General features: G+C 45.6%; 1 protein-coding gene across 1 annotated transcript in view; it reads left to right on the top strand.

The window, feature by feature from the left end:
- Positions 1–26,214, top strand: part of LOC136614420 (keratin-associated protein 9-1-like) — a 167,147-nt gene that overhangs the window by 127,821 nt on the left and 13,112 nt on the right. Inside the window, exon 4 of the mRNA XM_066594111.1 lies at positions 8,649–8,768. Within this exon, the coding sequence (XP_066450208.1) occupies positions 8,649–8,768 (120 nt within the window). The remainder of the gene's footprint in view (positions 1–8,648; positions 8,769–26,214) is intronic.

Raw genomic sequence — 26,214 nt, 5'->3', positions numbered from 1 at the left:
AAAATGACATAATTGCCAAAAAAATGAAAATCATATTTCTTTTCTTATGCTTTGCTTAGATTCATTCAAATACTTTGGTGTCAAAATGCGCAGTACACCCCTAGATGAATTTGCTAAGGGGTCTAATTTTCAAAATTGGGTTATTTGTGGGGGTTATCCATCATTTTTACCGCTTAAGGGCTCTACAAGTGAGCAACGGGGCTTAAATCACCTTCAAGCGAAAGGTCTGTTCTGAAAGCCAGCGGCTGCTTCTTTCGGTTTGGGCCACGTTGTGCATACGGACGTAGTATTAGGGCCACAATGGTTATGTTTCTGAACACAGGACAAACAGGGGTATCCATTTTGGGGTGTAAATTCTCATTTTCATGTTCACTATAGAAAAAAATGCCTTTATAAAAAGGATTTCTTTTTTAAATTTCCTTTTTTTTTCTATGCAATGCAGGCTGAGGCTATGCAGTGTGTATTGCACTTTCAATCTATGGGTGTCTGACACACCGTTCACTTCTGAGGCAGCTGGCGTGCAAGACAGAGCGGTGTAAAAAATTTGTGGTTTCTTGGCGTACACTTGGAGGCAGACAGCGCAGACGTTACACTAACTGCGGACACAAAATATTTAAATGAAGGCTGCACACAGGCTCTGCTGTGAAAAACTGAGGTACTACAACTCCCAGCAACCACAGAGTTAAATGCACACAGTCAAAGGTTGCCCTAAGAAGGACCGTTGGGGTTCCTGTAGACAGGATTCTACACTACCACTGTACCTGTCTGACCAATACTGCCCCTATACTCAAGTACAGCCTGCAGCCTGAGAACGCTACAGCCTGCACGCCTGATATACATAAAAAAAAAATATTAAAGTGCAAAACTGCTCACAGCAGTCACAACAGTAATGCACTAGGTGAGCTGTGGCCCTAAGAAGGACCTTTGTGGTTCTTGAAGACGCTAAAACTCTCCCTGTAGCAGCAGCAGCACTTTCCCTGATCTCTCTTAGCGTGTGTCTGTGGCGAGACGCGGGCGGGGCTGATTTAAATACTCGGGGGTCACTTGATCTCGCCAGCCACTCACTGCAGTGGGGTGGGATAGAGCTGGAACGTCACAGAAGGAAGTTGTAATGCCTTCCCTGCGTTTCTATTGGCCAGAAAAGGGCGCAAATCTTTCAGGGAAGGAAATGTAATTGACTCGAACACCGCATGGTGCTCGTCTCGAGTAACTAGCATCCCGAACAACCTAATACTCGAACGAGCATCAAGCTCGGACGAGTATGCTCGCTCTTCTCTAGTCTCTAGTTCAATAGTTTTCCTGGATGCTCCTAAATCTACTAAAAGCTAGAATATGGAAAGATCGCGGGCTAGCCTTGGCTGTCCCCTCTTCTGGCATAATAGATAATAATGTGAATGTAATTTACAAAGATGTCCTTCACTAATCTGGATTACTAAAGGACCTTTCATAGTACAGATATTATGAAAATGGTTTATATAATTAAGAAACACAATATATATGATAATGAAAGCTAAAGGTTTATAACATAAGATAATTAGTGATGGATTAGCAGCATAATAATTCTGAAGATATTTACAATTTGTATCATCTAGAAAGTGTACAAATTTCATGTGGATGAAGTCACAGGTAAAAGCTATAATAATTTTGTATGTACAGCTCCTTGCATGTAGTAATATGGAGCATACTGGTGTAACTCGGTTTTTGAATACTGCATGCAGTTTTTCTATGTTTTTTAACTGATTCTAAAATGTAGCGAAAAACAAACACAGTTTAAGAGGCTGCAAACAAATTTTCAAGCAGTCCAAGAAATGAGTCATGTTTGCAAAGTTTATGGCAAGGGGCTACATCATGTATGCAAATTTGTTTTGCAGTTGTATGCAGCATGCTTTAGGTACAGGTACACGTATAGGTGGGAGGGGCTTGAGCTGAACTTCTGCACCCAGGACCCTGAGCCCTTAGATATGCACCTGCTGAGACTCCCAAAGATTGCTAGAACAAGTCAGCCAAAGCGCTCATCAGATTGCTGTCCTTGCTATTTAACTGAAGACTGGCTCAATACAAAGTCTATGGGCTCACCTTCAGCAGACCAGCAGTGACAGCGCTTGTATGAGTGCTTTGGCTGCTTTATTTTTAGCAATCAGTGGGGTCTCCTCATCTGCAGCCCAAGTGATAAAAAATTTTCACACCTCCCTATGACATGTCAAAAATGTTTGTAAAAGGGGGGCGTGGCCTGGAGCAGCCGATGGCAGAAGTGTACTGAACGGCTCTCCCAGCAACTACAGCCTACAAGCTACATTAAGCAAGCGAGGATCGTGCAAAACACATTTAAAGACGTGGGATACCTTCCTCCACCCGATGTCGGCCCGCAGAAGAACAGGGAAGCCCACTCCGAAGAGGCTGACTGACTTTTACACAGCGCGCGGCCGGGAGGAGAAAAACAAGATGGAGCCGACCATGCACAGTTCGGGAAGGAGAGGAATGTCAGCGGCTGCAGCTACGGGGACCGCAGGAGGAAAGAGAAGCGGTAAGGAAACAGAACCCCACACACTGCAGTTAACTCCTGAACAGCCTCTCGCTCAGTCTCCCTCACGTTCCCAAACCCCCACAAGAGAGCAGGAAAGGGAGAACTCACCCTCAGAGAGCCGACAAGGAGAGGGGGGGGGGGAGGGGGGAGCTGGAGGAGATCTGACAGTCTCTCCTCACATGCACTTTACAATAGGAGCAGAAAAAAGGATTATAACTTCCCCTAGAGAAAGCCCTGATAAGAGGCGCCCAAGAAAAGATCCCCATTCACAAAATGCTGACATAGCAGGGATAACAGGCTCAGAGGAGGAGGAATTAGACGATCCCATCCTCAGCATAGAATGTTCTAACCAAGCAGCATCAGAATGCTTCATCCGTGACATGGTGCTTGCATTAAAAGGATCTATCAAAAAAGACCTGTCTAAGCTAAATGCCAAGCTTAATAAGAATATAGATGAGCTGGGAGACAGGGTGAACCACCTTGAAAATAAAACGGGCGAAATAACTAATTCACACAATGAGCTGATAGACGCTCACTATAGATTAGAAGAGGAGGTCCAATATCTAAAAAACAAAATGGCGGACATAGAAGACCGCAACCGCCGCAATAATATTAAATTCAGAGGCATTGCGGAAACAGTCAAACCAGAGGACCTAAATACATATATCCAGGACCTGATCAAAATTCTCCTACCAGACTCCAAAAAAGAAGAAAGGCTTTTGGATAGAACACACAGACTCCCAAAGCCTAAAGGGGTCCCAGACAATGCGCCTCGAGACGTCATCACGAGAGTGCATTTCTTTCATATAAAAGAAAAAATAATGTACGCTGCCAGAAACATTCGAGATCTCCCTCCCCCATACAGGAACATCAAATTATTTGCCGACTTTTCTCAAGCCACTATGTCCGCAAGGAAAAAATTTGTTCAAATAACATCGGCTTTAAGAAGCAATAAAATCGCATACAGATGGGGCTTCCCGACCAAATTGTATGTAAACAGAGATGGCGTCACAACCACTATCCTTAATCAAGAAGAAGGATTAAACCTCCTAAAAAGGTGGAACATCCCTGCTCCCGACCCACAAAGACCAAACCCAATCCTTAAAGATTGGTCCCACAAACAATCTAGCAAACACGGAAGCAGCAGAACACCCGACCACTGAACCAGTTCGGTGACTTACAACTACAAGGCGTTCCTCGCAATTCAGAGCAATCAGTCAATTGTAGGCTGTATACCAATCCCCAGTTAAGACCTTATCGCAGACCCAAATTTGAAGTTTGAAAAGGTCCTACTTTAGTTAACAAAGTTGATTGCACATAGTGCACCAAGTTGAAATATCATTAAATCACAAGAAAGAAACTATGACACCAACCCCCCTTTTCCACCCACAATTTACCAACAATCCTGAGAGGACGTTCACACAAAAATGACAACCAACAAAACAAAAGTGTCAGACAAAGAGGAAAAAAACAAAACAAACGGTTCCCGTCACCTAAGAGGAATAAAACATACCACAACCCAACTTCCTGCATAAAATTCACTTATATCCATGGACATTAACATAATATCCTTAAACGTCAAAGGACTCAACTCCCCCTATAAAAGATCGGCATTATGGAAAGAGGCGATATCATCTAAGGCTGACATTTTCTGCGCGCAGGAAACTCACCTGGACCGTCTTAACCCTCCCAGACTAACACACCCGAGGTACTCTAAAATATACACAGCAAATGCTCCCCCCAAAAAATCTGGAGTATTGATAGCAATACACAACTCAGTAGATTTCCACCTGATGGAAGAAATCGGGGATGAAGAGGGTAGATACCTGATCCTAATCTGTAAAATAAACGGACTGCTAACAACACTAGTCAACTTATACACACCAAATTCGAGACAAATAAGATTCTTGAAAAAAGTAACAAAGAAAATAAAGAGAATCCAGAGGGGCGCAATAGTGATATGCGGTGACTTTAACGCGATAGTAGATGAAGATCTAGACTCAACCAACACTAATAGAAGCAGAGGTTTCACACTATTCCCTTGGATACAAGATTCCCAACTCTTTGACCCCTTCAGAGTTTTTAATGCCAACTCCAAGGAATACACCTTTTATTCATTCAGGCACAAATCGTTTTCAAGAATAGATCTGTTTCTAGTGGACTTCCATACCCTCAACAGAATTTCAGAAGCTAAAATAGGTGTGACCTCCTGGTCAGACCACGCCCCGATCTCACTAAAAATAAAATCAGGAACACAAATCCCCTCGCACAATGGATGGAGAAATAATACTTTCTTAATGAAGTTGCCAAAATACCAGAAAGAAATAAAAGAAGCAATTACGGAATACTTCCAACTGAATGACACACCAGAGACCTGCCGTTTTACACTATGGAACGCCCACAAATCTGTAATCAGAGGCGCAATGATTAAACAAGGAGCCATCTATAAAAGAGAGAAACTCCAACTACTCCAAGACAACTTAAAAGTACTATCGGCCCTAGAGCAATCCCTTCAAACAAATCCCTCCCCAAGCCTTTCAAACGAACTCAGAATAGCCAGACTAAATGTCCGCAACATCTTAATAGACGAGCATGAAAAACAACTAAAAGCCCTAAAAACTTCATACTATACAGACCATAACAAAAACACCAAATGGATGGCTAATAAAGTAAAACAAAAAAGAGTCAAAACAAATATCCCATTCGTACTTGACCCAACTAACAAAACTAAGATTTCAAACCCCACGGACATTGCGGAGGAATTTAGAAAATTCTATCGCAAGTTGTATAATCTTAGAGAAAACCCAGAAACCCACCAACCATCGAAACAAGACATAAACAAGTTCCTCTCCTCAATTGACCTCCCACAGCTTTCAAACTCTAACTTAGAAAAACTAAACTCACCCATAACAATTCAGGAAATAAATAAAGTAATAGAGAAAGCAAAAAACGATAAAGCCCCCGGCCCCGATGGGTTTTCTTACGAATATTTTAAGTTATATAAAGACCTCCTGAATACTCACATGCAAAACCTCTTCAACAAAGCAATTACCAACGGATCACTACCACCTGAAATGCTTCGTGCCAATATAGTGACCATACCGAAACCAGGAAAGGACACAACAAACCCAGCAAACTTTAGGCCAATCTCTTTGCTCAATAACGACACAAAGATATATGCTAAAATTATCTCCCTTAGACTAATAGAAATTGTCCCAGACCTGGTACATAGTGACCAGGTCGGTTTTGTGAAAGGTAGACAGGTTTTGGATGCTACCAGACGCCTCCTCGACATTTTGCATGAGGCGGAGAGATCCGGAATGCCTTCTCTGCTCCTAACTCTGGACGCAGAAAAGGCATTCGACAGGATACATTGGGGATTTGCCTTTTCTGTCCTTGAAAAGATGGGATTCAAAGACAACATTCTAAGAGCCATACAAGCCCTATACGGAGAACCCTCAGCACAAGTATTAATTAATGGCATAATGTCTAGACCCTTTGAAATAACAAACGGTACTAGACAGGGCTGCCCCCTGTCACCCACAATATTCATACTAACCATAGAACCTCTCGCAGAAGCGTTCCGAATGCAACTGAACATCAAAGGTATTCCTATAGCAAAAAAGGCAACACAAAATAGGCTTATTTGCGGATGATATAGTCCTAGCACTCTCCGCCCCCCTAGAATCGCTTAGAGCATCCACAAACCTCCTAAACCTATTTGGTTCAGTGTCATACTATAAAGTTAACCCATCTAAATCCAATATCTTACCAATAAATCTCAAAAAAGATATTCAAGACATCCTGAAAAAAAAATTTCCGTACGAATGGGAGCCATCGGGCATCCAGTACTTGGGAACTAAAATATCCCTACTAGAGATGAGCGAACGTGTTCTTAACGAACACTTACGCACCCGAACACCGGCTTTTCCGAGGACTTCCGTGTTCGCGCGTAAGTATTCGGGGGGCGCCGGGGGGCGGAGGGAGGCGCGGCGGCGCGGGCGGCAGCAGCGGGGAACAGGGGGGAGCCCTCTCTCTCTCCCTCTCCCCCCCACTCCCCGCCGCAACCCCCCGCGCTGCCACGGCGACCCCCGAACTTTTTTCGCCCGAACACGGAATTCCTCGCGAAGTTCGGTGTCCGGGCGAAAAGGGGCGGAGCCGAACACGTTCGCTCATCTCTAATCCCTACCAATAGAGAGAATAATGGAACAAAACATATCCATACTTGTAGATAACATACAAAAAGATTTATCTAATTTAGAAAAAACTGAACTTTCCTGGCTCGGAAGGATCGTCATTTATAAAATGATGGTCCTTCCAAAAATATTATATATATTCAGGACAATAGCCCTAAAATGCAACAACAACCTGATCAAAAAACTACAAAAACAATTAATGTCCTTCATTTGGAAGAACAAAAAACCAAGAGTGGCCGCTTCAATTCTCTACAGTCCCAGGAACAGAGGGGGCCTGGGAGTCCCTAACTTGACAGCCTATCACAAGGCAATAACTATATCACACTTAAAACCATGGGGGACCCCTCAGGGGAAAATCAGTTGGCCAACGATTGAACAAGAAACTCTGGAGAATAAAACTCTAGGAAACCTACTTATAGCTACAGCATCCAATCCGAAAACAATTCCTACGCTAAACCCGATTGTCAACAATACTGTGGAGACTTGGATAGACCTACTCAACAACACAATTTACTTTAAACCCAGATTGGAGATCCCCATCCCAGTAGACATTATCGAATTTTGGATAAAAGAAATCAACATTAAAAGATGGAAAATGAAAGGAATCAAGCTTATCTCGGACTTAGCGATAAACTCAAAAATAAAACCTTTCCTCCAGCTCCAAAAGGAGTTCAACCTACATGAAGGAGATTTCCTTCTTTATTCCCAAATCAAGAGCTATTGGCCAAACATCGGACCAAACTCTATCTCATTACCAACCTTCATATACAACTTCGTATTCAAACCAAACTCTAATAAACTCCCATTGAGGGAGATATATGAGATAATGTGTGGAGAGAAACCTACCAATGGGGATCAAAGGAAAAGAACTCACCTTCTAAACTGGGAGAAAGATTTGGGCAAAACCTTCACAAGCCACTTCTGGACAGCAGCACATAAATCAGCAAACAACGCAACTCTTTGTGCTTCGCTCCTAGAAGTTCATATCAAAACACTTACACGATGGTACAGATCGCCGGTCAGGCTTGCAGATTTCTTTCCAGAAGTCTCGGACAGATGTTGGAGAGGTTGTGGTCAGAAAGAATCTTTGATACATATTTTCTGGAGCTGTCCTATAATCAACCATGTATGGAAAGATTTCATCACACTCATAAACAACATGACAGGACTAAAAATATTCCCTTCACCGGAACTGGCCATACTGCTTATAGGAATAGACAGCATTCCACAAAAATACAGGAAACTAATCTCACATGGTCTTTTGACTATCAAGCAATTACTAGCTAGGCGTTGGAAAACAAACACGGATCTTACTCTAGACACCATCATTCAAACAATATCAGACCACATAGAAATGGAAAAAAATTTCGCCCTAAGACAAAATAGGACCAACAATTTCAAGACAGACTGGAATCCCTGGATGAGACACTTTGACCCAAACCAAAACCAAATCAGTTTAATCCTCTAAGCAATCAACAAATGGAACTCCCTCCACGAACTCCATAGAAGAAAAGACGTCACATCTCCACTTACCTCTTGCTTAAGTGAACACCATCGTTCTCCCAAAATCCTTTCCCCAAACCTCCCTCTCCCCCCTCCCTCCGCTCCTTACCCCACTTCCCCACAACCCTCCTTTCCCTCTTCCCCAACCCTTCCTACTAACAAATTATAGGTTCTACAATTAAGAAGTATAAAAGGAAAGACTTTAGCTTTGGAAGACTGCGTCGTAACACGTGACTAACATAATTTGTTATTGAGCCAATTGCGTTTCTGTTCATAATTGCATTTTTGTCTTCCGCTATTTCTGAAGCTAATAAAAAATGATTGTACATTAAAAATGTTTGTAAAACACACTTCTTTATGTGACATAAATGTGAAAGCTTATAAATGAATTGATAAAACTTTTCTTTCCTTTGATTTACATTTAGAACCTTGGAGATTTCTGTTATTCTAGTGACCAGTGTCATAGCGGGTGTTGCAACAATTTGAACACTATCAAGACCGTTCCAATATGTGTAACAAAATCCGAAGATAATTGTTTCGGTGCGGTGAGTACCTGCTGCCAGCTGCTGTACTGGTTTCTCCTCCGTACATACAGTATAAGGCCTCATTCACACGGGCTTTAAAGTGTCAGATTCCACATTGGTTTTTTTTTTGTTTTTTTTTTTCCAACATGTGTTTGACAGCTTAATGCAAGCAACAAAATGCTCCCCCTTTGAAAAACGATGACATTCATTCAAAGAGGGCAAAGAAAAGAAATCAAAACACAGACCTAACTAGGCAGAGTCCCTCGTGCTTTTTCTGTCACGTTTGTAGATATTCTGTTTACCTCCCCAGCTTCTTTCTGAAAGTTTTATATGTAAAGATAGGCAGAGGGTGGCACTATGCCCCAAAACAATACCCAGGGAATGCTTGCTGGCCTATTGTTACGTTCGTGTGGGCAACTAAGCACCGGGTCCACACGAACGTGACCCAAAAGCACGGGTTTAGGGACAACCGGCCCTATACTGCTGGCAAGGACAACATGGCCCTACCTAAAAAGGCAGGGTAATCATCTCAATAGAGGCAGCCCCACGCTGGAACCTTGGCCCTGCTCTTTCTGCAGGGGGGACACTCACAACCAAGCGGAACTGACAGAATGCACAAACTCACCACACAAACCTCGCACTCTACAGTAGATGGAAAAGCTGAATATAAAAAGCGAGGAATTAGCTCATGCATTGGCCAATGAACTGAAGCTGCAAGCCACTTCAAGGCTACTCGTGTCTTGCAGTCCCTACTCTAACAAGACACTACGAGACATACTGACATGACACTGTAGACACACACACTGTACACAGAACAGGACTGCTCACACAACATGTCTGGCCACTTGGGCAGACATACAACACTAGTCACTGTTCACACCACACTACAACAGGTAGTGCATACAACATGGACTCCACCCAGAGCTCAAAGGCACACAGATGAAACTCCACAACAAGTCTAAAGGGTCCTCATACCAGGGGGATAGACAGTCAGCCACCATGCTGACATAGAAAACTGAGTCAGACCTAACCCATCTGACACACAACAAGACAAAAAACATTTGGAGGCCCCATCTGTCAGGGGAAGGGAAGAGGGGGTTTGCATATGATACATATAGGTGTCCAAACTGTCATTAGAAAGCAGAGAGACACAACAGACCTACATGGAAACACAGCTCTGAGTGGGTCCAAGAGAGATGCCATCCAAGGAGTACAAAGACCAGCCTCAACTACTGAGAGATGCTGGTTTTTATATGCTGCAGACTAAAAAGGATTGGCTGCTGGGGAATACCACACCCCACCAGCTGAATTAACCCCTACCTGTGAAGGTGTGCTCCTGGAACCCAGTAGTACAACAGATCCCAGCAGCACAGCCTGACACCTATGTTCTGGCTGTGGCTAAAGCTCTGGCTTTCCATCTAATTTTGAAGCCATTTCTTAGCCACATTTTGCAAAAGGAAGACATTTTTTTTTGTACTGCTTTGCCCCAGAATTTTCTCAAATGTTCACAATTTGCTTTTTTTGTAGAACTAACTGAGATGAATTAAACAGTTCATATGACATGATAGTATGATGGAGTCCAGAGCTACAATAATTTTTAGCCGCACAGCACAGTGATTTCAGTACCTCAAGATGGCAGCACTATTGCATATTGTCATACTGAGGTCAGCCTTTTGTTGCTAGGTGCATTGGTGATTCCTCTTTACAATAAGATATTTAACACTGTCATTGTCCATGTTATCTACAAATTATTTTGATTTTAAAGCTTTAATGGTTTTTGTAATGCTCAGTGATCCATGTACGGTTCTGAAACTATAGCTGTATTCTATGTCAAAAATGAGGCAGATGGTAAGAAGATCATTAGAAGCATTGGTACATTTGCTGAAAATACCAACAAAATTATGGAAATCCTGAGAAAATACTGGCCAAATTTGCTAGCGGATCTTTAATTAGAAAGTATCATAACCAAACAACCCAGTATTACATACAGGAGGGGTCAGAACCTTAGGAAGATTCTTGTCCACAGCCACATTCATATAACATCCCAGCCTTATAGAGGACTCTCCTGGTACCTCCACCGGGCAGTTCAAGGCTTCAGGACTCGCAGACATGAAGCAAATAAGTGAGCACCTCTGCACTAGGCCTTGAAAGGCTGCACTCGCTTGCTGCTCTCTCTCTCTCTCTCTTTGGGGGCTCACTCCATCGTCATTCCTTAACCACGTACTCTGGGAAAACCTCTCCTCTTCTTCCATACTTCAACACACGAGAGCTGAAGGTGCCTCCATATGCCTCTGTGCTTTTCTCTCTCTCAGCTCCAGAAGATGGTCCAACTATCTTTTCCCGCTCTCAAGGACTCACATTTATAGCCTCTCTTATACCACGTGACAAGACATAATAGATACATTTACAAACAGTCAGCTTATTTTTGCAGACATTAACTCATCATTTGCTGCAGCTGTGCAGTACACATACTAGAATGGCAAGACATTTTTGCACAGTGCATCTACATAAGACATTACATGTATGACATTTATGGAGGGGACCAGGATGATGTACTGGGCCACTACATGTGTACCTGCATGTAGCATTGCTGAGTGTTTGTGTACCTGTGTATAGTAGTATTGAGTGTGTGTGTGTACTTGCATGTAGCAGGGCTGAGTGCATGTGTGAACCTGCATGTAGCAGTGCTGAGTGTGTGTACCTGCGTATAGCAGTGCTGAATGTGTGTACCTGCATGTACTAGTGCTGGGTGCATTTGTGTAGCAGTGCTGAGTGTACGTGCATGTGGTAGTGCTGAGTGTGTGTGCCTACGTTTTGCAGTGCTGAGTGTGTGTACCTGCATGTAGCAGTGCTGTGTGTGTGTGTGACTGCGCGTAGTAGCACTGAGTGCGTGTGTGCACATGATGATTCACTTACTGTATTTTTCCTCTGACTGGATGCCAACTTGAAAGCCCTGCCAGCTTTCTCCATACAAATCCCCTGCTCTCACCTGATGGGGGTTTGCCAGGCTGTCAACTCTGTGTGCCTTCGGCAGAGGAGGAGGCAGGCGCGCCAAAACCCTGTGCAGGGAAGGACTCTATTAGCGCTTGGGGAGCGCTTTCGCCAGATCTCTTCTGGTCATGCTGATCTCTCCAGTGAATCAGCTGTGCTCCGGGAGGTGAGCGATCCGCGGGTCCACATGAATTGTTTGGTGAGGAGAACAGAGCTATCGGCTGTTCTCCTCATATGACATCACACTCCGTAACCACACTTAGCCGCGTGCCCTTAGATTTAGCATTGGGAACTTTGACCTGCTTTTACCAGTGACTTGTATAAAAATCTAATTTTCGGATTTTAAGGTGGTGGTGCGGATGTAACATAACCCCTGACATCAAAATTAGCCACCAGAGGTCTTATAAAGGGGTCAAAGAGTGGTGCAAGAAAAAGACTGTGGGATTATTTACTCTCCCTCCTGTGGGCGTTGTTTGAATTCCCTTCCTATGGCCTTGCTTGAATCCCCCTCAATGTGCGTCGCTTGAATCTCTCTGCTGTGGCCGTCTCCCTCCTGTGAGCTTCATTTGCCTGAACTGCCACTGTATATTATGAGACTATGAGCGTTGCTTAGCAACGCTTGAATCCTGAAGTGCCGCTATACTTTAACATGGGGAACTTTGACAGGGCCCGATGAGTCACTCAGCGTATCCAGCTCCTACAGTGGTGGTGAGAATCCAACTAATCGAAAAACAGCAAAATCGCCCTCCTAAGGTGAGGCAAAGTGCACAAAGTGTGGTGCAAAAAAAGCCTGTGGGTGTGTGTATATAATATACAGTATATAAAGGTGAAAGTATATGAACGTCCCGATGTCATATAAACATGAAATTTGGCAAGAGCATTCTTTAGGTCCTACATAGGAAAAGTAAAAGAGTTCACAACTCGAAAATTCAATGCTAAGTGCAAAAGTATTGGCACACCTGTGTAATGTACCAAATCTAATCCACAACTTAGATATGAGTGTATATGTGTGTGTGTGTGTGTGTGTGTGTGTATGTGTGTATATGTGTGTGTGTGTATATATTTTATATATATATATATATATATATATATATATATATATATATATATGTATATATATAGTATGAGATTGTTTAGGTCTGTTGTTGGGTAGTTTTATTTAAACATAATAAAGATTTTATTTAAGCGATTACAATCTAAAGGCTCATGCCCATGGCCGTGACGGGCTCTGCAAGAGGAATACCCCTGCAAAGACCGTCACGGCGCCCCCCCCCCTCCCCCCCAAAGACCCCCAAAGATCCACTGTGGGAGTCCCGCATGACTGGCCGGTGCGCATGCAAAGTACAGCACATGACGCGCCAGCAGTGTCATATGATGCAGCCGGTGGTGGGCGGGGTAGCGCATTCACACTATACTTCTGCTGTGCTACAGCGGAAGTAAGGTGTGACGGCCAGCTTCCATTGACTACCATGGAAGCCGGCTGCACGTATTCCCGCGGCAAATAGGACATTCTGCGGGTTATTTTACGCTGCGGAATTCCGCAGCGTGAACATTCAGTTATTATGTTCAAAAGAGCCTAATAGCTGCGGGGCAAATCCAGCCTTGGACATTAGCCCTAATCGCAATAAAACCATAGGGAATGTAGTTGTTTGCTTCTGTAAGTTTATCCATCTTCAATTCTTCAGTATGCTGCCCATGTGCTGCTCACTAGGGAATTCTTGACAAGGTCACCTATAATGGGGTAACAGCCTGCCAAAAGTGCTTACAACAATATTCACCAACCTAATTAGCACTAGCTAAAATTCCTCTAGCTTTCCTCTGGATAGTGTATCAGCTACAATGTTGTTCATCCCAAGAATATGCTTCACATTGAAATGGATATTGAACTATATGCACTTAGTTACCAGATACTTCAATATATTGATAAATGGGACTGACGTTGAGGATGTTATTTACCACATCAACTGCATTCATGTTATCGGTACAGAAAATTATGTGCTGGTTCTTTATAAGTCTATAACTCTCCTGCTACTACAATAGGAAATAGTATTAATAGTGTCATGTTGTGTCATAGGTCATTGAATTCCCAGGGCTTTGGCCACTGTCCCATGCACCAACAACCCTACAAACACATGCCAAAACACAATTGCCCCAGAGGAATCCATGGAAAAACCTCATTGCGGTTTTATTTCAGAGCTTCTGATCATACTAGTATCACATTAAAATTTTGTGAGGGAGACCTCCTGCACTGACAGGTCTGCTATCAAAGCTTTGGTTCTTTGGCTTTAGAGAATGGTTTTCTGACTCCTGCAGTGCTTTGCTCCACTCACCTGGAGAAGCCTCTACCCATTGGAAGTACTCTGCAAGCAAAGTTCAACAAGTCTAGCAATGACTGCATTTCTTTTAATAGTAGAAGCAGAAACTCCCTCCATGGATGCCCCCTTGTTGTGTGGAGGAGTCTACGTGCTCTGAGAAGGCTTTAAGCTATGCTAGTGGTAGTGTATTCTACTGGTAGCGCCACCCATGCCAGACAGGTTTCAACATAGGACCCAGGCTAAGCATATCCACCCAGATGATAGGAAGACTGCACTATTTCATCTTGGCTGGCACCAAGCCGAAGAGAAAGACAACTCTGATGTAGAAACCTATAACTTGTGGACCTCACTGTCACTTTCCTAGCTTGTTAGGCCATGTCAGATGAATCCCAAGTGTAAAGGATGGGGTAAGTACTGCATACTGTGTACTCCTACTAAAAATTCTACTACACATGCTTGTAAGGCATGCTCACCTCTGCAGTGCAGATGGTTTAACACTCCTAACTGATGAGGCTTTTTTTCTAAATTAGTGGTCTGGACAATAAGACCTTCTTTAGCCCCAACCAGATGGTCCAATATTCAGCAATACATCACATCCCAAAGCAGCCAGAAAAAAAAACGGAACTTGATGAGATTCCCACCCCATCAAGGTAATTCAACAGCTGAAAAGTAGCAAGGATTAAATTGAGACCTTGTGATTCAGATGGGTGTGAGTTGTGAACGTGTAGTGCAGATTCCCTGTTTATTGGATTACTGTATATGGAAGAGGCAAACTGTACACCTGCCCATGTAAATAGTAATTTTGGCTAGTTCCGCACCTTCATTGCCACCGCAGAATACTGGTGCTGATGGAGTTCTGTGGTGACCAACTAATAATCTATTTGGTACATCCTCCTCCATTGTGTAATTTCTGTATAGCCACCAAACAGGAGTATGGTTCCCTGTCCCTTTTGGGGGTAACACTATTTAATGAGCAATTGCCCCTTTTTGTGATGCATTTTTAGTTAGTTTAGTCTTAGTTTGTGCCAGAAACTCCCCAGGTTGCACTCATTATTTCCTTGTCTGATGTGTCTGAGTTGGGTCATGGTTTTGCTGGAGTAAGAAGAAAAGTTTTGGCCTGCTAGTTGCATCCAGCACAAGAGAGGAGCTCTCTATGCTATCCAGCAACCTGGCACCGCCCATTGGTGACATTTCTGATCGGCCCATCATGGTGCCAAAGGGTACATGAAAGCACAGTCAATGACTTTAATTCAACTTCCGGCATTGAAATGGCACTTGTGGGGTACACATCTGCTGGAAACAGTCTGGTCCTTCTCTCTGTAGTCATGGACAGTGATGATAGTCCCAACGTGCCTATTGCTGTTGGAAATCTGGTAAATTACTAGTCATGCCACGGTTCTGGTGCTGTGATAGTGCTTGGTTAATCCTCCTCTTCCAGATCTGGGCTGGTCCTCTTCTCCCTGGTTGCTCCTTGCAATGGTACATGTGGGAACCCCATACCTGGCTGCTGGCATTGCCTTTTTTGCACGAACCCTATGTCTGTGCCCTGACTGGGGACCCATTACAGTGTTGACAATAGCTGAGAGGGCACCGTGTGGCTGTTATGCCCTACATTCTCCACTCAGGCTCTGCCAATGAGAGTGGGAATAAACTGTATTCCCTGCCCTCATGTCCTCCTTCCTGCACCTCTAAATGGCAGTCTTACCAACCCTGTACATTGGAGTCTCTTTACTTGGCTCTCCGTGTTTTCTGTTATGATTTGGGACTATGCATGCTTTTCATGGTCTCTCTGCCAGCACTTCACCACCGCTTACTGACTTCCGACTCATTTTCACATAATGTTTCCATTAAATGCTCACTAGGTAAGAGTTTCCTAGCGATGGTCCAAACTTCACAGAACTCCTCCTAGCTGTACTTATTCTTTCATCTACTGTGGAAAGTAACTGCCTACCCGCCATCCTAAAGGCAAACTTAACCACAATAACCAAGCCCACACGCTTCTCCCTGTCTCCTCGTTCTACATGCCTGCTGGATGCCTGTATGGCTCCTCATCCTTAGCTTTGCCCAACTCATGCTGCTCTTGTGTGACCCCTCATTGTGTTATATAGCATCTGGGTGATGCTGAACTATAGTACAACTCATATCCCATATGGTTTCCAAAAATAATATCTGTGAATAAATAAGAAAGTTCCCTCCTTTACGCTGAGTTGTGCTCGCTCTTTTTTTTTTCTTGTTTTCTTTTGCTGTGCAGGAATGAATTCACGTCCACTACCACTCGATCCTAGTGATTGTTCTATTCACATATAGAAAAGAGTTGCGGGAGCTCGGACTTTTGTGAAAAAAACATTCCCTTGCTTCATTGAAGAATAGTGCTCAATACATCAGAGTTGCTACATGTTCATGGAGAACGCGTTTCAATCTCCGTAGAGATCTTGCTCACCTCATCCCCACAATTCAATCTGCTTCCTTAAAACCAATTATCATTAAAATCTACCTGATGATTAACCCCTTCGTTACTTGAAGTAAATATGTGCAACGTAGATCCATCGCTCCCAACGAATCATAGATAGATTGCACATTTATTCCTACTATATCTAAAGTTTAACAGAGACAAATTTGTTATCCTATGTCTTAAAAAATTGATACTTATAGTAAGTGAAACCTGTATATTTATATACTTTATTAGTGAGCTATTGTTGACCCCAGAACGATTTATCCCTAATTTATCCTAAACCATATCAGTTTACTATTATGGCACATAATAATATTACCCTACGCTTAAAAAAAAAAGAAAATTCCCCTTCTCTTCTCTTTCTCTTACCTTCTTCCCCTTCTCATTCCTTTTCTTTCTCCTTCTTTTTTCTTTCTCCCTTTTTTCTTCTCCTCTTCCTCTTTCTTTTTATAAAAAATATATAAACTGCAATAAGCATATAATTAATCCATAATAAATAGAGATGAGCGAGCACACTCGTACGAGCTTGATGCCCGTTCGAGCATTATGGTGCTCGAGATGCTCGTTACTCGAGACGAGCACCACGCGGTACTCAAGTCAATTCCATTTCCTTCCCCGCATGTTTAGCGCCATTTTCTAGCCAATAGACATGCGGGGAAGGCATTACCACTTCCTCCTGTGACGTGCCAGCCCTATCCCACCCCCATGCAGTGAGTGGCTGGCGAGATCAAGTGACCGCCGTGTACTTAAAGTGGTCCCGCCCACGGCTCGCCTCAGAAACACACCGGGAGAGATTAGGGAAAGTGCTGCTGGTGCTGCTATAGGGAAAGTGTTAGTGTAGGATCCTGTCCTCAAGAGCCCCAACGGTCATTCTTAGGGCCACATCTGACCGTGTGCATTACTCTTGTGGCTGGCTGGGAGCAGTTTTGCACAATTTTTTTTTTTTTCATCTCGGGCAGTGCAGGCCATTACAGCTATAGCGTTCTCAATCTGCAGTCTATTATACAGAGTATACGGAAAGTGCTGCTGAGATAGGGAAAGTGTAAGTGTAGGATCCTGTCTACAAGAACCCCAACGGTCCTTCTTAGGGCTACATCTGACCGTGTGCATTTTACTGGGTGGCTGCTGGGAGTTGTAGTGCTTGCAGTTTAGTTGTACGCAGCTTGGCCTGTTTGCAGCCTTCCGTTATTTTATTTTTTTTTCTGGCTGGAGTTTGCATTAAAATACCGCTCTCAGCGTGAAAGTGTACTCAAATAATTCCATACTTATTCATACCGTTCTCTGTCTGCAGTGAATTAGACAGCGGTCTCACCACTAAACAGTACTGTAAAATTTCAGCCCAGCCGCTGTACAGAGCATCTCACAATACCATTTCCGTTGGTGCGGTTGAGATCACTGCAGTTACCAGGACTATCCACTGGCTTTACAGTCGTCTTCCACTCCACACAGCATCTATAATCTACAAGTCTCTGCGAGCAGTTAATTACCCCTAGGTATCAGCGCAAGTCAGTGGGTTACTTTTTTCCTAGTCACAGTCCGCTATCTACAAGTCTCTGTGTGCAGTGAATTAAGGCCCAGTTGTCAATGCTGTACAGTGAGGTAATTTATTTGGCTCCTGCTCTTTTCGTAATCCGCCATAATAAGGAGTAGGGGTAAGGGTCAAGTATTGGAACGCCGACACGGACGTCCAAGTGAGGGTGTGGGCACAGGCCGAGTTCCTCGTCCAGGTGAATCACAGCCGGCTGCTGTGGGATTAGGAGAGAGACAAGTTTCTGGGGTCCCCAGCTTAATATCTCAATTTATGGGTCCATGTGGTAGACCTTTATTACAAACAGAGCAGTGTGAGCAGGTCCTGTCGTGGATGGCAGAAAATGCATCCAGCAATGTATCGGCCACCCAGTTTTCTACGCAGTCCACTACTCCCGGCTTAGGGACTGCAACTCAGAATACTGTGGCTGCTCCTCCTTCTTCCCAGCCTCCTCACTCCATGAAAATGACATTCTGATGAGCAGACAGAGTCCCAGGAACTGTTCTCGGCTCCGTGCCTTGAGTGGTAAAAAATGGTTCCTCTCCCACCTGAGGAGTTTGTCGTGACCGATGCCCAACCTTTGGAAAGTTCCCGGGGTCCGGGTGATGAGGCTGGGGACTTCCGGCAACTGTCTCAAGAGCTTTCAGTGGGTGAGGAGGATGATGATGAGACACAGTTGTCTATCAGTGAGGTAGTAGTAAGGGCAGTAAGTCCGAGGGAGGAGCGCACAGAGGAGAAGCCGCTGAGGTGACTGACCCCACCTGGTTTGCTAAGCCTACAGAGGACAGGTCTTCAGAGGGGGAGGCAAGGGCAGCAACAGGACAGGTTGGAAGAGGCAGTGGGGTAGCCAGGGGTAGAGGCAGGGCCAGAGCGAAGAATCCCCCAACTGTTTCCCAAAGCACCCCCTCGCGCCAAACCTCCGTGCAGAGAGCTAGGTGTTCAAAGGTGTGGACGTTTTTCAGTGAGAGCGCGGACGACCAACGAACAGTGGTGTGCAACCTGTGTCGCGCCAAGATCAGCCGGGGAGCCACCACTATCAGCCTCACCACCACCAGCATGTGCAGGCATATGATGGCCAAGCACCCTACAAGGTGGGACGAATGCCATTCACCGCCCCGGGTCACACCATTGCCTCTTCCCCTGTGCCCCAACCAGCCACTCAGATCCAACCCCACTCTCAGGACACAGGCACGAGCGCCTCCCGGGCTACACCCACACCCTCACCTCCGCTGTCCTCGATCCCATCCAGCAATGTCTCTCAGCGCAACATTCAGCTGTTGCTAGCACAAGCGTTGGAGCGAAAGCGCAAATATGCCGCCACGCACCCGCACGCACAAGTTTTAAATGTGCACATTGACAAATGAATCAGCCTGGAGATGCTGCCGTACAGGCTTGTGGAAACGGAGGCTTTCAAAAACATGATGGCGGCAGCAGTCCTGCGCTACTTTGTCCCCAGTCGCCACTATGTTTCCCGGTGCGCCGTTCCAGCCCTACACCAGCACGTCTCCCGCAACATAAATCGTGCCCTCACCAATGCGGTTACTGGGAAGGCCCACTTAACCACGGACACGTGGACAAGTACTGGCGGGCATGGCCACTATATCTCCCTGATGGCACATTGGGTGAATTTGGTGGAGGCTGGGACCGAGTCAGAGCCTGGGACCGCACGTCCTACCCACACACAGAATAGCGGGTCCTACCTCGGTTCTGGTATCTGCGGCGGTCTATGCCACCTCCTCTAAACCCTACCCCTTCTCCTTCGCAACCTCCACCTCTCAATTAAGAAATGTGAGCAGCACGTCGCCTGCAGTCGGTGTGGCGCTGCAGCACAGCGGTGGGCAAGCGTCAGCAGACCGTGCTGAAACTACTCAGTTTAGGTGACCAGAAACACACGGCCCCCAAACTGTTGCAGGGTCTGACAGAGCGGACCGACCTCTGGCTTTCGCAGCTGAGCCTCCAACCAGGCATGGTCATGTGTGACAACGGCCCTAACCTGGTGGTGGCTCTGCAGCTTGGCAGCCTCACGCACGTGCCATGCCTGGCCCACATCTTCACTCTGGTGGTTCAGCGTTTTCTGAAAAACTACCTGCACTTGTCTGACCCGCTCGGCAAGTTGCTCCGAATCTGCGCACATTTCCGCAAGTCCACCACGGACCCTGCCACCCTGCGGACCCTGCAACATCTGTTTAATCTGCCAGAGCACCGACTGCTGTGCGACGTGCCCACAAAGTGGAATTCGACGCTCCACATGTTGGCCAGGCTCTATGAGCAGCGTAGAGCAATAGTGGAATACCAACTCCAATATGGGCGGCGTAGTGGGAGTCAGCCTCCCCAATTCTGTACCGAGGAGTGGGCCTGGATGGCAGATATCTGCCAGGTCCTCGGAAACTTTGAGGAGTCTACCCAGATGGTGAGCGGCGATGCTGCAATCATTAGCGTTACCATCTCGCTTCTATGCCTGCTGAGAAGTTCGCTGCAAGGCATAAAGGCAGACGCTTTGTGGTTGGAACAGGAGACGGGGGATAACAGTATGTCGCTAGATAGCCAGACCACTCTCATGTCTATATCTCAGCGCGTTTTGGAGGAGAAGGAGAAGGGCAGGAGCAGGAGGAGGGAAAAGAGACAGCTGAGCACACTGCAGTGGTTATCCATGCTGCTTGCCTCTCGTCTGTTCAGCGTGTATGGGCTGTAGAGGAGGGGGAGGATCCTGAAAGTCATCTTCCTAGTGAAGACAGCCATGTCTTTCATACTGGCACCCTGGCACACATGGCTGACTTTTTTAGGCTGCCTTTCTCGTGACCCTCGCGTTAGACGCATTCTGGCCAACACGGATTACTGGTTGTGCACCCTTTTCGACCCACGGTACAAGGAGAACCTTTTCACTCTCATTCCCGAAGAGGAAAGGGGTACGAGAGTGATGCAATACCACAGGGCTCTGGTGGAAAAAGTGATGCTAAACTTCCCATCTGACAGCGCTAGCGGTAGAAGGCGCAGTTCCGAGGGCCAAGTAGCAAGGGAGGCGTGGAGATCAGGCAGCATCTACAGCGCAGGCAGGGGAACACTCTCCAAGGACTTTGCTAGTTTTATGGCTCCCCAGCAAGACTGTGTCACCACTCCCCAGTCAAGGCTGAGTCGGAGGTAGCACTGTAAAAAGATGGTGAGTGAGTACGTAGCCGATCGTACCACCATCCTCCGTGATGCCTCAGCTCCATACAACTATTGGGTGTCAAAGCTGGACACGTGGCACGAACTTGCGCTGTTCGCCCTGGAGGTGCTGACTTGCCCTGCTGCTAGTGTCTTGTCAGAGAGGGTGTTTAGTGCAGCTGGGGGAATCATCACGGATAAGTGTACCCGCCTGTCAACTGCCAGTGCCGACATGCTTACACTATAAAGATGAGCAAAGCCTGGATTTCCCCAGACTTCTCTTCTCCACCAGTGGAAAGCAGCGGTACCTAAAGATTCTTTTTGCTGCAACCGGATAAATAAGCATTCTCTATCACCGGAACAAAGGGGGAATTACCTTTGTCAATCACTCTCGGATATTAGTCCTCCTACTCCTCTTCCTGAAACAACATGTCATCACGCTGAACTGCCAATTTTTCTGCGGCCCAAAAGGCTCCGCTTACAATTTTTTTTTCAATTTTTCAAAGTTTCAAAAGTATTGATACTTTACCAAAAACCTATTTTTTTCACTGAGCTGCCACCAGGCTCTTTTGCAAATTAAGCAACAGCAAGCTGTATCTTTAAAAAATATTTCTGGGTTTCACCTGCCCTCTCGGTTGATAAATTTTTCAGAGGTACCCATGTACTCTTGGTACACTAAGTTTTCTGGCCCTCACCTATACTGTTATCTAACTAATTTTTCCAGACTTTGCCTATACTTCTGCTACAGAAATGTTACAGGGGCCTGCCTATACTGCTGCTACAGAAATGTTACAGGGGTCTGCCTATACTTGTGCTACAGAAATGTTACAGGGGTCTGCCTATACTTGTGCTACAGAAATGTTACTGGGGTCTATTCATACCTTTGCTACAGGAATGTTACAGGGGCCTGTCTATACCATGGGTGCACTAAGTCTTCCCATCGCGGTGTTTTACCTATCTGGCACAAATAATACAGTGACTGAATAGGCCAGAATTGTGCACCGAGGCCAAGGTCCTTGGCGGGGTGAAACTCTCCCATGGTTGGACACTATGATTTCTTCCTGTGTAATATCATCTTTGTGCACTTACAGCATAGGCGAGCCCAAGGAACTCAAAGACTTCCCCTTGCAGTGCTAAGCTATCTGTGTGGGGACACATGGATTTCCCATTGCTATGCAACTCAGGGCACCTTGGGTCACACAAGGTGGAGGCTGGGACCGAGCCTGACCCTGGGCCTGCTAACCTGCTGCCCACACAGACTATAGCGGGTCCTGGTCATGGTGTCTTGACCTTGTAATGCCACCTCCTCCTCCTGCTTGGGGTCAGGGGATCAGCACTGGGCATCATGTATTTTCTCCCATGTTACCACAGTTATCTGGGACACCGGTTTGGGCCAAAAAAGAGCAGCGTTACTGTATTAATGCGACGTTCACAGCTGTACTAGCATCGGAGTCCACTCTATGCCCACGATTGCTGAGGGTGTGTGCAGAGGCGGAGTGAAAGTCTGCCATGTTTGGACACTGTCATTTCTTCATGTTGAATACTGTCTTTGGGTTCCTTCAGCTCGCCTATGCTGTTGGTGCACAAAGACTTGCCATAACGGGGTGTTTTACCTGTCTGGCACAAAGATACTGACTGACATGGGTAGGGTGCAGAGTGCAGATGGCTTTCCCCTTGCGGTGTCGATTGAGCTATCCGACACCTACACAGAATGAATAGTGTGTGGGCACATGGATTTTCCCATTGCTATGTCACTCGCGGCACCTTGGGTCACTAAAGGTGTAGGCTGGGACCGAGCCTGACCCTGGGCCCGCTCATGTGCTTCCCACATAGAGTATTGCTGCATTGTGAAGATGTGTGCAAGTGCTGGGCTGGCACCTTTATGCCCACATTTGCGGCTCGTGACAATTTTGCGACGAAGGTGGCACGGGATTGGAATTATGATCGTACGTCAATTTATCATCGATTCTCAAAAGCATTGTGGGCTATCACCCTCCCCTCTTTTAAAGAGGGTCGCTGACTGGCCCTGCCAACCCTCTGCAGTGTGTGCCTCTGGTTCCTCCTCATCGCAGATGCAGTTATAAATAGACATGAGGGTGGTAGCTATGAAGCGAGCGTGTGGCATGAGGGCAGCTGAAGGCTGCGCAGGGAAACTCTTGTGTGCACTGTGGATGCAGGGTCGTGCGAGGGGTTGGGCAGCATGTAACCAAGGAGAAGAGGCAGCGGTGTGACACTCAGGCAGTGATTGTGCGTGGTTACAGGTACTGTGGTGCTTAGCTAAGGTGTGCCTTGCTAATGAGGGTTTGTCCAAAGTAAAAATTGTTGGGGGAGGGGGGGCAGACTCTTGCCCCTATTGTGGCTTAATAGTGGGATCTGGGAGCCTAAGATGCAGCCCTGCATGCTGCCCCTGCCCTTCCCTATCTGTTTCTGTGGTGTTTCCATGACTTTCGGATGTTTTCCAGAGTTTCACAAGTGAAGACCTATGTGGAGCATCGGTCATATACTAAAATGCTCGAGTCTCCTATTGACTTCAATGTGGTTCGTTACTCGAAACGAGCTCTCGAGCATCGCGAAAAGTTCAACTTGAGCATTGAGCACCCAAGCATTTTGGTGCTCGCTCATCTCTAATAATAAACCTCACTAATCCTTTTATGTAATCTATAAAGCATAAATATTTCTCTCTATATAACATTACTATTATAATTTTTTTTTTTTTAAATCACCTGTGGTAAGGCAGTATCACAAATAGCCAGTAGGGGCTGGAGAGCAGGCTTTATTGAGAAATATTTAGCAGGGATAGGGTTAAGTCTGCTGATTAATAAGGAAACACCTGTGTGGATGTGGCTCCGGTCTTGCTAAGTTCAGTGTCCCATTGGAATGGTCCTAAAGAGGTCCAGTGAAGACCAAGCTGCTGTGACTGATGGGAGAGTTACACTCCTAGACTGACATCCTGGATTGGTATAGTGTTATGGACATTGCTATGTGTTTGAAACCCTAGGCCTAACCCTAGGTTAGACAGTGTAAGGCCGCTTGCACACGGGCAACAAAATCATGCGATTTTCTCACAGTGTGACAGTGCTACAGATCGCATGTATGTGAAGCCCATGCTTTCCTATGGGTTCCTTCACATTAGCGATGTTTTCTTCGAATCTATTTTGTGAGAAAAAAAATGTGGCATTCTCTGTACTGCCGCAGTTTGTGATGTTTTGTAGCCCATGTTTCCCTATGGAGACTTCTTGTTTATCGCATCTAACGAACAAGCCCTAGCTACATTCCCAGAAAAAATGGAATACTTACCTAACAGACGAGCTCTGGGTCCTTCTGCTGCTGTCCAGAGCTCTGCGGCTCAGCCAATTTCTAAATCCCACCTCCACAACATCATTGGTATTTTTCAAACTCTGCTCTGCCAATCAATGCAAAGCTGGATGAACCAATCACAGTTCTTGCATTGGTTCATCCAGCGCTACTCAGCCAATCAATGCAGTGCTCAATGAACCAATCAGAGCCATTGATTCCTCTTGTTCGGATTTCTGAATCCCTCAACCTGGAAGTGATGTTCTGTGAGCAAACAAGGACTGCAGGACTCCGAGCGGAGCTCTGGAGAGCAGCGGTAAGGACTGAGCCTTTTAGGTAAGTGTTCCATTTTTTTTCAGGAAATTCAGCTTGGGCTTATTGAAGGGGTAGTGCTTAACCTTTTCGCGATTAAACCGCCGAGTTTATGCTGCTATTTTATTGCTGTCAGCAGCGAAGTGATGCATGATTTTTCACAAAAAAACCACATCGGTGACGCTACAAAATTGCGGAAACACCGCTGCGATTTGGTAGCGCCGATATCGCTGCCTCCCTTGTGAAACAGGCCTAATGTCTGCGTTATATATCAGCCACATGGTCAGCAAATTGTATCTGTTTGTGTACACTCTGACGAATGAGAACAGTGTGAAGATTATGTTATGAGTTCTGTTGGTTTGCCACAAAAAAGGACGGATTTGTTAAAGGGGTTGCCCCGCGGCAGCAAGTGGGTCTATACACTTCTGTATGGCCATATTAATGCACTTTGTAATATACATTGTGCATTAATTATGAGCCATACAGAAGTTATAAAAAGTTTTATACTTACCTGCTCCGTTGCTGGCGTCCTCGTCTCCATGGTGCCGACTAATTTTCGGCCTCTGACGGCCAAATTAGCCGCGCTTGCGCAGTCCGGGTCTTCTGCTTTCTTCTATGGAGCCTCTCGTGCAGGATGCCGGCTCCGTGTAGCTCCGCCCCGTCACGTGCCGATTCCAGCCAATCAGGAGGCTGGAATCGGCAATGGACCGCACAGAAGAGCTGCGGTCCACGGAGGAAGAGGATCCCGGCGGCCATCTTCACCTGTAAGTAAAGAAGTCACCGGAGCGCGGGGATGAAGGTAAGCGCTCCGGTAAGCTTTCTTTACGTCCCTGCATCGGGGTTGTCTCGCGCCGAACGGGGGGGGGGGAAAAAAAAACCCGTTTCGGCGCGGGACAACCCCTTTAAGCTTGTACCAAACTTCTGTCCTGGATGTAGTTTACTGGTGTGCGACCATCTATCTGGTGGAGGGAAGATAACGATCTGATGTGAGAACAATCCTCAAGTTGTCACACACTATATGGAGACGAAATAATCCCCCATGTAGAATAGCAAAAAAAAATTTTTAATTATATGCACAGAACAATAGCCGTAGTCTGTGTGGTTTTTTTCATTAGAACCATCTACCAATGCAGCACCAACATCTCTCATCGGAGTCCTGTAACTGATTTCTTATTTTTTAAAACGTACAAATCTTAATATAAACTTCTTTCCCCTCCCCGACCCCACCCACCCGCAGCTACAGATAGAGAGGAGGAACAGCTGGAGGGAAGCATTACTCCATAACCCCCATACACAGGCATTTCTCCTCCAATCCTATCCACTTATAAACATACACTGAATGGTCACTCTATTAGTGACTCCCAACTAGTAACGCATTGGACCTCTTTGGCCTTCAGACCCACAATCATTTGTCACAGGGTTGATTCCTCT

Source organism: Eleutherodactylus coqui, chromosome 1, assembly GCF_035609145.1.
Source record: "Eleutherodactylus coqui strain aEleCoq1 chromosome 1, aEleCoq1.hap1, whole genome shotgun sequence".
In the NCBI taxonomy this organism is placed as follows: domain Eukaryota; kingdom Metazoa; phylum Chordata; class Amphibia; order Anura; family Eleutherodactylidae; genus Eleutherodactylus; species Eleutherodactylus coqui.
This window is presented reverse-complemented; position numbering and strand designations above follow the sequence as displayed.